The sequence below is a fragment of the Chaetura pelagica genome, unplaced genomic scaffold, assembly GCF_000747805.2.
Source record: "Chaetura pelagica isolate M959 unplaced genomic scaffold, ChaPel_1.0 scaffold642, whole genome shotgun sequence".
NCBI classification, from domain to species: Eukaryota; Metazoa; Chordata; class Aves; order Apodiformes; family Apodidae; genus Chaetura; species Chaetura pelagica.
The window spans coordinates 705,913-716,959 of NW_009952704.1; the positions used below are offsets into that span (position 1 = coordinate 705,913).

An 11,047-nucleotide genomic window follows, 5' to 3' on the forward strand; every position below is an offset into this window, starting at 1 on the left:
CCTTTAAAATCTATGACTTGACTTGATCCAACTTAAGTTTAGTCAAGGGGAACAGAGGAGACATACCATCTGGGCGGTATCCAAGAGGCTCTCCCTGGGCACCAATATCAAGTCCAAGATCTGCTGTCTAGAAGTACACAAAAAGTTACAAAACAGTTTTAATGTCGGGTCTTTGGGCCAGTACTAGTAATTCTGAGTTTAAAAAGTATTGAAGCTTGCCCCAGATTCCTTTCTAGCAACTCTTCTGCAGTGAGCACTGCAGCACAGTACTTGTGTGAACAGGAAATCCAAGCATCTGTACCCAATATATAAAAGACAGATTTAGGCACAGGAATCTCTAGATCACTGGAAAAAGGGTTCTCTTCAGGTACAAAAAAGATAGGGCAGGAACACTCCTCCTCAGGCACACCTGCCCAGCTCCTACAAGTCAGCTGTTCAGAGACTCCTGAGCCAGCAATAGAGCGGTTAGAGTTCTCAAGAGAACTCTTCCAGTTTGTCCAAGAACAGAAGTAATTGCCTGTCTGTCCTGCAATTGCATAACTCCAATCTCAGAGATGTGTAATTTTAGCTTTTCTTTTTTTTTTTTCACATTGCTGTGGTAGATACATATTTTAGGAAAACAGGTAAGCACCAGAATAGTATAAATCAAGGGCTACTGTCCTTTATTTAGTAAATACATACAAGGTAAGAGACAAACTAGGCTCCTGAATCTTAAGAATCTGAGGGAAGACAGAGACTTTTGAAACTTCCCTTCTATCCCACAGTGTTTTCAGTCTCAATTCACTGTGTAGCCCTTTAAGCCTTAAAAAAGGCAATGTGTGATCACCAGCCTGCAAACATGTTAAAGTCTGAAAGAACACAAGTTGCATCCCCACCCCAAGATTATCAGAGTCCCATATAATTTGTTTGATAGAAGCCTCAAAGGATATTTTTATGTTTATGCTTCCTTTGTATCACTCATGCTCTCGAGTTCATTAGGTTCTGACAAGCAGCACAGAAATGTACAAAGTTCTTCTATACAGCTTTGGACACTAATAAATATAAAGTTCAGCAGCAATAGAGAATGCTTCCTCTCTGCAAGGGAAAAAGCAACTCTAAGGCTGCTTGTCACAGGGTTTACTGAACCAGAATGTGGAGAGAGAGAGAGCAAAGAAGGTACAGCCATATATAAAGCTGAACCTGTATCACTGTTGGCATCTACACTGCACTACTGGAAGGAGGTAGGACTTGAGGAAGCCAGGTGTCCCAAAGGAAGCATTAATACAAAGACACAACTCACCTCGTTCCAAGCCATTGGCTCAGTCCGGAAGAGAGAGCTTGTCAATTCAACCGAAAGTCGCTTTTTATAGTCTTGTGGTTTGTCCTCAGACATTCTGAACAGCACTGCAGCTGCATATGTTGCTGTTGAAAGTAAGAGTGATTTTAGATGCAGAGTCTTCTACCAACTTCTCTAATACAAGTATGAAACCTGTATTTTAAGTTCACTTACCAACACCCTCATTCCTAGAATGAAGCAGTTCTGTTAAAGGGGCAGTTGCACCTTCAGCTTCAATTGCTTCAGCTGCTTCCTTGTCTTGAGCCAGTTCACAGAGTACACCTGCAGCTACTCTCTGGATATTCTCAATGGGAGAGTACAACAACTGCAACCAAAACACAAGTGTTTCTTTAGCATTTCTACTTGAAACAAGCTCTTCAGGACAATCTGACTTCGTCATTCTACCAAGGAAGCATAAGAGCCATTTTACTAGTTTTCCTAGTACCTGCTGTAGCATTTTCCTGAGCTCTTGCTTACCTGAACAAATAGTGGAATGGTATTTAGACCCCTGATTACGATTCGATTATGAACATCACGTGCAAGAATATGCAGGGCTCCAGTGCAGCCCTCGACAATCTCTTCCATACGCACTCCCTCCAAAAAAAAAGAAAAGATGCTTTTTGAAGTTGAGATATTGCATGCTACCTTCTAAAATGATTGTCAAGAAGTTTATCACCCTATAAACAAATCCACCAAACCCATCCCCTGCACACACCTTCTTCCCCCAAAAGGTCTCATATCCACTCTCTACTGCTGGCCTTCAAACTTAACCTCCCTTCTAGGAGTTAGCCCAGTTTATCCGACTAAATTCAGTAACTGCAGAAATCTCAGTGGAACTTTTCCCAGTGTTCTTGTTTCTATTTCAGTTCACTATAAACTTCATGTCTGACAACACTGGCTTTTTTTTTTTTCCCCCCAAGCTGGATTAGTTTGGCAATTTACTGTTTGAAACAGTAATTATTGGAAACAAAGAGGCCCCCTCCTGCCTCTGCAAGTATTAACTACACTCTTATACTAATAGGTACTGCTTCCATTTTCCCATGCTAAGGCAACTTCCCCTTTTTTAGTGTGCTTAATGGGGAAAAAAAAGGAGACAAATCTTGCCACGCTGACCTAGTACCTAAACAGGTAACAAGTATGAAGCCTGTATAACTTCTCAGTAGTGTTACATCTTCAAGCACTCTTGAAAATACACAATAAGCTGCAATCGCATTCTTAAACATGTACTTTTAAGAATGATGAGGCAGTTCTGGTTTCCTGGTAGAGAACTACTTCCCTTGCCAGAGACAAGACCAGTATTTCTGTGATCTTCAGCATTCAGAATTAAATACTCAAGAGGTTCTTAGTAAACTAAGATTTTGACAGTCTTGTTTATTTAAGAAAAACTTCAGGTCTGCCACGACATAATTATCAGCACACTAAGAGAGTAACATGACTTAGAACAGGTGATAAGACAACAGACCAAACAACACATGGCTGAGGCACACTGAGAAACAAGGAGTGGGAGAGACAAGCTTTATAAGTAACTTCAGTTAGTGGTGGCCACTTACCACGAACTGCTGCTGTGTTCCACCCATTGAAGTGCGTCGCTGGGTATCCTGATGTGCTCTAACCAGCAACTGGACTAGCCTTGGAATAGCACCTTGTTCACGCAGTGGGGCGTGGTTTGCAGGGCAGAGCGCGAGGTTGCGGATCAAGCCAACAGTAGCCTGCAGTGACAGGAGGCGATGGGGAACAGAAGAGCATGAGGGGTGTGCTTGCTGACAGCCATTTCTTCTTTTAGCTAATCCCAAATGCTTGCATCTCTAACAGGCAACTCTAGACTGCTCACTTGAAGCAACTTCCCCATCAGACCAATTACATTCCCCAACATCTTTGAAACAAAAGCATTTTTCATGGTTAAGGTCACCTTAAAAACCCACTAGTTCTCAGGGCTGAAAACCATTAACTATTATTTACCTTGATCAAAGGCCAGTGTGATGGTGGGTGCAACAGTTTAACCACCTCCCCCCAAGCTGGATTAGTTTGGCAATTTACTGTTTGAAACAGTAATTATTGGAAACAAAGAGGCCCCCTCCTGCCTCTGCAAGTATTAACTACACTCTTATACTAATAGGTACTGCTTCCATTTTCCCATGCTAAGGCAACTTCCCCTTTTTTAGTGTGCTTAATGGGGAAAAAAAAGGAGACAAATCTTGCCACGCTGACCTAGTACCTAAACAGGTAACAAGTATGAAGCCTGTATAACTTCTCAGTAGTGTTACATCTTCAAGCACTCTTGAAAATACACAATAAGCTGCAATCGCATTCTTAAACATGTACTTTTAAGAATGATGAGGCAGTTCTGGTTTCCTGGTAGAGAACTACTTCCCTTGCCAGAGACAAGACCAGTATTTCTGTGATCTTCAGCATTCAGAATTAAATACTCAAGAGGTTCTTAGTAAACTAAGATTTTGACAGTCTTGTTTATTTAAGAAAAACTTCAGGTCTGCCACGACATAATTATCAGCACACTAAGAGAGTAACATGACTTAGAACAGGTGATAAGACAACAGACCAAACAACACATGGCTGAGGCACACTGAGAAACAAGGAGTGGGAGAGACAAGCTTTATAAGTAACTTCAGTTAGTGGTGGCCACTTACCACGAACTGCTGCTGTGTTCCACCCATTGAAGTGCGTCGCTGGGTATCCTGATGTGCTCTAACCAGCAACTGGACTAGCCTTGGAATAGCACCTTGTTCACGCAGTGGGGCGTGGTTTGCAGGGCAGAGCGCGAGGTTGCGGATCAAGCCAACAGTAGCCTGCAGTGACAGGAGGCGATGGGGAACAGAAGAGCATGAGGGGTGTGCTTGCTGACAGCCATTTCTTCTTTTAGCTAATCCCAAATGCTTGCATCTCTAACAGGCAACTCTAGACTGCTCACTTGAAGCAACTTCCCCATCAGACCAATTACATTCCCCAACATCTTTGAAACAAAAGCATTTTTCATGGTTAAGGTCACCTTAAAAACCCACTAGTTCTCAGGGCTGAAAACCATTAACTATTATTTACCTTGATCAAAGGCCAGTGTGATGGTGGGTGCAACAGTTTAACCACCACTGGGAGTCCGTAATGGAGACGTACTGCGTTTTGAGCCATCTCAGCTTCTTGATGTCTGCTGGTGAGGTGACGGAGCGCACAAATAGCAGGTTCTGTGATGTCTTCCCTGTCCCCAGCCCGAAGAACCGTGCGCACGAGAGCCTCAATGCCGCCAACCTGGCACACCATCATCTTGTTCTTGTAGTTGTTGCAGGTAAGGTTAGAAAGGATGCCAGCAGCACAAGTCACGACATTAATATCATCTGATCCTAGAAGCTGAACAAGAGTTCCTAGAAGGCCTTCCATTCCCTCCTGCAAAAAACAAAAACAAACAAACAAAACTTAGTCTCTCTCCTCTTCCACTATGTTGGCTTTTGATCCTGATGCCTCAGAAGAACCATTTACCTGCTTTGTTGCAGCATCTGACAGATTTCTCAGAGTCCAGAGACAGTTCTGGACAAGACGCTGGCTTGGATCCGTGAGGTGGAGTCCCAAAGCTTGCATCCCACCTAGGACATGGTAGAGATTTGAAACCATTACTTAGACACTCATCTTGTGAAGTCAGGTCCTTCTCTTCCTTAAAGTTTGAGTGCATATCTCACAAGCTTCTGGATCTCTCTTGGCTAGGCCCTAACCCTTCATCACATAGAATAAAACCCCCAAGATTCTTTTTGTGATGCTAGACCTTTTAAACGTGTACAGATTCTAAGGGGACCATTCTGACAATGCTCAGTCACTAAGCCATCCAGCTAAAAACACAGTAGGCTTACTTAAAACAGACGGCCTTTTACACTTCTGTATACTAAGGGGCTTCAAAACTAGTTATGGACTGAAGGACCAATCCAAGTTCAATTTTTGATGCTGGCAGCTTCTGTTCTTGCATGGAATCTACCAATCCTGCCGCACCATATAGATTTTTAAGTTATCACGGGTAAAAATTACTTACCAGCTTCAACAATAGCAGGTTTGTTGCTGGAGCAGACTGACAACACCTTCAGCACTCTACTTGTGGTCCACAATAGTTTCTCATAAGTATAGGTCCTCATTATGTTTACTAGAGCCTGGGGTCCACCACTTGCCAGAATAATCAGCTGAAAGACAGCAAAAATCACATGTATCTTTTACTACCTGAGCATATCAGTAGGCAGTAACTGTTGCTGGCTTACACCCATCATCGGTTTCAGATCTCTTAAAATATGTTCACATCTGCTGGTCAGGTCTGTAAGTTTTGCAGTCTCACTAGAAGCATGACTGCATTTCTGCAAAATAATTCCTGCATCCCTCACCTCTTGCAAGGTCAGGACTGGCTGGCAAAAGCCCCACATGGCTGAAGACTCAGAGTAAGGAAGAGAGTACACAGGAATGGTTTGACCATTCGCGAGAAGCTTGCTTATTTTAAGTGCTTCAACAGCAGAGGCACCTACCTTACTTTCTTGGTTGCCGTATGCTAAAATCTGAAGACAGTCCGTTGTGATGGCCAAGAATTTGACATTTGTCTTGTTCAGCAAGGCAACCATTTTCTGCAGCCCACCAGCTAGACGGACAGCCATTTTGGCTCCTTCCTGATGTAACAGGAGATTGTGAAGAGTTGTTATGGCGTAGAACAGCACGGAGTCCACTGGGGACCTACAGAAGGAAAAAACCTCATGAGTACCTGCACCTACCAGTACCAACTGAAAACACAAGCACTACGTTAGTACTCCACATACCCCAGCATTTTAACCAAAGCAGGGATGCCTCCTGATTTGAAGATTGCCAACAAGCCTTCACGGTGGTGTGAGAGGTTGTGTAGTGTGCCTGCAGTACAACGGGCTGTCTCCACATCATTTGTGTTCTGCATGGTACGGACGATAGCAGACACCATCTGAGGAGACCTCATAATAGCATGGCGAGACGCTTCCTTCTTGGACAACTGATGAACCATAACTGCAGCCTTGTTCACCACCACCTACAGAAATATTTCAAGAAAGCTTTTAGTTCTAAGGTCATTCAAGAAGTCTCACAAGCAAGATACACTGAGACAAAGAAAATGCTTACCTGGTCCTCATCATTTAACAGTTTGGTCAGTTCTGGGATTGCACGAGTTGCAAGTTCAGCATCATCTTGGTAGTTTATCAAATTAACAACAGCATGTTTTAACATCTGGGATGGCTCAGCCAGGCGTTGCACATTAGTTGGATGAGCAGCATCAAATTGTGTGGATGGGATTTGCATTCCTTCATCCAGTGTTTCAGGGAACATAGCTGCACGCACTCTCTGAGCTCTAGTCATTGCATACTGGCCATCAATATCTGAAAAACAAGGTAAGTTGTTACTTCAGACTAGGTGCTTATCCTCTAGACTGGTAATAATTCAGTATTAAGGTTTCTGTATTCTTAAGCTGCATCTCTAAGTAAACCAGTGTAATAGAAAAGGCCTTACCAGCAACTTGCTCCTGGGTGAAGGATTGAGAGAATCCCTGCTCCCACTCGTACAGGACTTGTGTCGTGTCCACATCTTCCTCTTCAGGATTTCCCTTGCCACTCAAGGAAGGAGCAGTTGTTGTGGCACCAGAATGGATACCAGAGTCCAGATATGATTGTTGCTGCCAATGACTGACTGCTGCTTTTCTGTCTGGCTCCATTGCCATATCCAACTCCATCAAGTCAGCTGTAAGAAATAATTGTTAAGCAATTAAGTTTAGTTCAGTTACTCCAGCATGTATTCATCCTTCAAGAGATTACACCAATTTTAAACAAAAATAGACTGTTATAAAACAACTACTCCGATCCAGCAGAGGTAGCCCTGCAAGTAAGACAGCAGTTTTAAACTGTGGCTTTATGTCGAATCAATGCAGACATCTGTAAACCCAACTAACAGGCTGAGCAATTACTGCTGTTGTCTTAAGTCTACTGCTTAAAGGTTCCCTTTTCCACATTCTGTGATTATGTACTCAGCTGTACACTTAAGGGACCCAAAATGCTTATGATGACAAACTTGTTGGCAGGTTTGAATTCTACTGTAAGGTATTAATTACTGTAGTAAAGCAAACATTATTCAATCCAAGTAACTTTAAAAAGCTTAAGAAGGGGAGTAAGGAGACAGTTAAGCTGCTCCTTATTAGAATGGTAAGACTCTAATAACAGAAATTGTGATGCATTATATACCTTGGGTAGCCATGTTCCTTGTTGTGTTCCCAGAGCTCTTTCCTGCTACCTTTCAGAGATCCTAAAAAAGAGCAAGGTTAGAACTTTTTAAACACTAGTCAGAGCTAGTAAGACAGGATTTTGTATTAGAGCACTAGAATCGCAAACTAAGAATTCACACTTCTTGCCATTTCATTCCTACAGTGAGTATATTTAAATGCTAATTAGCAGGCCCCCATGGACAAAGACAAAAAAGAATTGAGATGTATCACCTACACTTTTTCTGGCAGACTGTAAGATATATTCTCCTCTTGAAGTTACAAGAGAATTGAAGACTGAGGATGACAGAGCCATTTTTTACTTCTCTATCCTTGCATAAGATGAAGTCCAGACATTAAATTCTACAGACTGGACACACCCTGAAGAAAGACAACGGCTAAGCATCAGACTTCCTCATTTCCCTCAAAAACAGCTACTCTTAAGGTACTAGCAAAACTGTTTGATATAGGGCTACAACATGGATTTTCAAGGGGAAAGCTGAAATTACCATTTAAGGAAAGGTGCTATTATTTCAGTGGTACAAAGACTATCTGAAGAGTTATAATTGAACTTCCTCCTTTACTCCATTCCCATACCACAAGAAGAAAGGTTTCTTCCTACACAAAATACTCTTCTCCTTGAAGTTAAACTAAAAATTCAACCAGCATTATAAACAAATTATCTTCTTTAGTTGCACACATTAAGTCACCACACTTTTTTTTGTGTGTGTGCAGAAATCCAAGATAGCTGGGGACAGGAGGCTGAAAATACGATCAAATGTCATATCAAAATCTTCAGTATGCACCTTCATTTGGTATCACCAAGCAGTACAAATTTAAGTACCATAAACCTGTAGCTGTCTCTTCACTAACCTAGAACGAGAAATCTGAAGCTACAGCTTCACAAGGGGTCACTAACAGCTTTAGAACTTTTATTTCTCTTGCTCCCCTTCCCCCCGCCAGCTCCCCCCTCCCAAGTCCAACACTATCTTCAGCACAGACACAGAACTGGTGACAGCCTATTCGGGGAGCCAGCCAAGCAGAAACATTTGTAGTGGTAACTACTGCAGTGAGCAAAACCACCTCTTCCAGCAATCAGCTTTTAATGTGCTGTTAGGTATAGAGGCTATGCTGATCAAAACACTCCTAGACAATGAAGTAAAGGCAAGCCACTAATCTCTTTAAAGGACTAGCTTGCAGTACTGTGTCAGAAGAACAAAGTCCATTTGACGCTGTATTTGTTTGAAGACAGATTTCCCAGTTTAGGAGTTTCCTTCAGGAGTAGCTTTTAGAAAATTACAATTAAACAGAAGACAGGCCTGCAGTTTTAAGTCTCACAGAATAGGTTAGGCAATTCTGAGGCAAGCTTATATTTCACTGTCTCTGAGTCAGCTGCAGGATATTCCAGCAGCTCCTGAGCAAACTCGTTACTTCGCTGTAAAAATGCCAATGCTATTTGTCCTGACTCTGCACTCCCACAACTTTTGGCAGCAACCCTTCCCTGGCTCTTTTAAAATGGACAGCAGATCTGCATCTGCAACAGATAAGCAGCATTGATCTCGTTTAAGACATAACACAACATATAATAAGTACCCTGCTATGAATGCTTAGATCCCTAAACCAGTCCTACTCCACAGCCTGGAAGAGACTGGTCAACTCAGATTACTACCCACAAACTGCATGCAGGATGCACTTATCATACAACCAGTTTTATCCAGTCCCTTGAACACTAGTCTTCCAACTTGCTGTTAGGAGTTTGGGAGTAGCAGTGGTAATGGGAAGGAAAAAACAGTCTTATTGTCATTCTGCCATTAATACAAAAATTCCTGAGTAGCTAAGTTGGAAGGAAGGACCAATACAAAAGCTTGATAGCTTCCTGCAGGTCTTGCATGTTACTTTGTCAGCCACACTAACATCTCTCAAACAGAAAGAAGCAAACAGAATTAGTATCTTTGCTCCCCTTAGTCCTCACTGTAAGTCAGATGTGACATTTCCAACAGAAAACTGGGCAAGATGTAGCTGATATGCAATTTGCAATATGCTTTGCACAAAAAGATCTATTTTTATTTTAACTTTTCTTGTCTCCTCTTATCAGGAGGCTGCTAATAAAAATGATCACCAGTTTTGAAGCTAGCACACTGGTATATGAACCAGCCAAGAGCACTGACTATGCTTTAAGATATTTACTACCACTTCAAATTCAAATATGAAATGCGGGGCTTGGGAACAACTTCAATATCCTCCCACTGTTGAATTCTGCACAATTGAAGGCAGCTGGTCTCCAGCAACTGCACTCTGAAACGGTGGTTTTAATTTCTGCAGCCTGAAGAAATCAGAGTAGCTGTACCATTTGGTACAAGCCACAGGATCAGACTAGCCACTGTACCGCAACACTGTTCCAAAAAAAGCTGAAGAATGTCTACAAAATAGCAATGAAGAACACAAAAAATTAAGTGTTCAGAACCACATGATCAGTCAAGATACCCAGTCTTCAAAATGCTGACCTTAAATCAGCCTGCTAGCTGCACCTTAAAGTTTCTAACATCCTCATCTGCATTTGTACACTTGTAACCTCCCCAGCAATTCCAGGTAGTGTGGCTTTTATTATTGTTATTCTTTATTTAGATAGGAAATTAGTTTTAATCTTGAGTTCAAAATAACAGCACACTAAAGACAGCCAAGTAAAAAGGGTGTGGTGTTCTGTTTGTTTTCAGGGTTTCTGTAACTGAACTGTATGTGTGTAATTCTCCCATATTTTTCTTCCCATTCCCATTTTACACCAAGTCCTGACAAGCTGCTGACTTGTCTTCCCAGGTGTCACTGACAAGGTTAACTTAACCGCTATGCTCACAAAGGGAGCAAAAAACCCAAGCTAGGTAGAAATGTTTGTGCTGGTAATTTTCCTGACAGAAACTGGATAAATACATGCAGGGTGAGTAAGGTGGAGGAGGAGTGGAAACAAACAAACAAACCAACCCAACCAAAGTTTGTGCTTACAGTCTTCAACCATGAAGCATATATCAGCTTCTTTAACTCAAGCTCCTATTTGAATTTAGTGAAGGACATATGTCACTCCACTGTCAAGGTCAGTAATACAGATCTGAACAATCAGGAACAGACAGAAGGAACTCAGTATACTTTACAAACAAACTTTAGCATAATGGCAAGCTTCTTTAAGCCTCCCTATTTTAGAAGACCAGCTGGCCCTCAGAACTAAAATCTGAATTTTATAAATGTTCTTATACAAGCTCATATGGATCTACTGCCAGGAGTTATGGGACGGTTAGCTTCAAAACCTCATCCTCCCCCATGACACTATGCACTTGCTTAACAAGTATCATCAGCTTTAAATGGAGGTTGGTTTGTTGTTTTTGTTTGAAATATATATTACACTCCTCACATAAGGAGCAATACAAGCTATTACACTAGCGTGTACTGTGTATCATCAGTCCCAACCTTACATTTGAATTCTAAAAATCTGAGAAAAA

At 41.9% G+C, this 11,047-nt stretch overlaps 1 protein-coding gene across 1 annotated transcript in view; it reads right to left on the bottom strand.

Moving 5' to 3' along the window:
• Positions 1-7,555, bottom strand: part of CTNNB1 (catenin (cadherin-associated protein), beta 1, 88kDa) — a 9,524-nt gene extending 1,969 nt beyond the window's left edge. Inside the window, exons 1-13 of the mRNA XM_009994096.1 lie at positions 7,543-7,555; positions 6,818-7,045; positions 6,434-6,687; positions 6,106-6,344; positions 5,821-6,022; positions 5,343-5,487; positions 4,802-4,905; positions 4,370-4,708; positions 3,961-4,119; positions 1,793-1,909; positions 1,490-1,640; positions 1,280-1,401; positions 67-127 (exon numbers count right to left, since the gene is read on the bottom strand). Coding sequence (XP_009992398.1) covers positions 67-127; positions 1,280-1,401; positions 1,490-1,640; positions 1,793-1,909; positions 3,961-4,119; positions 4,370-4,708; positions 4,802-4,905; positions 5,343-5,487; positions 5,821-6,022; positions 6,106-6,344; positions 6,434-6,687; positions 6,818-7,045; positions 7,543-7,555 — 2,134 coding nt within the window. The remainder of the gene's footprint in view (positions 1-66; positions 128-1,279; positions 1,402-1,489; positions 1,641-1,792; positions 1,910-3,960; positions 4,120-4,369; positions 4,709-4,801; positions 4,906-5,342; positions 5,488-5,820; positions 6,023-6,105; positions 6,345-6,433; positions 6,688-6,817; positions 7,046-7,542) is intronic.
• Between the last annotated feature and the right edge of the window lie 3,492 nt (positions 7,556-11,047).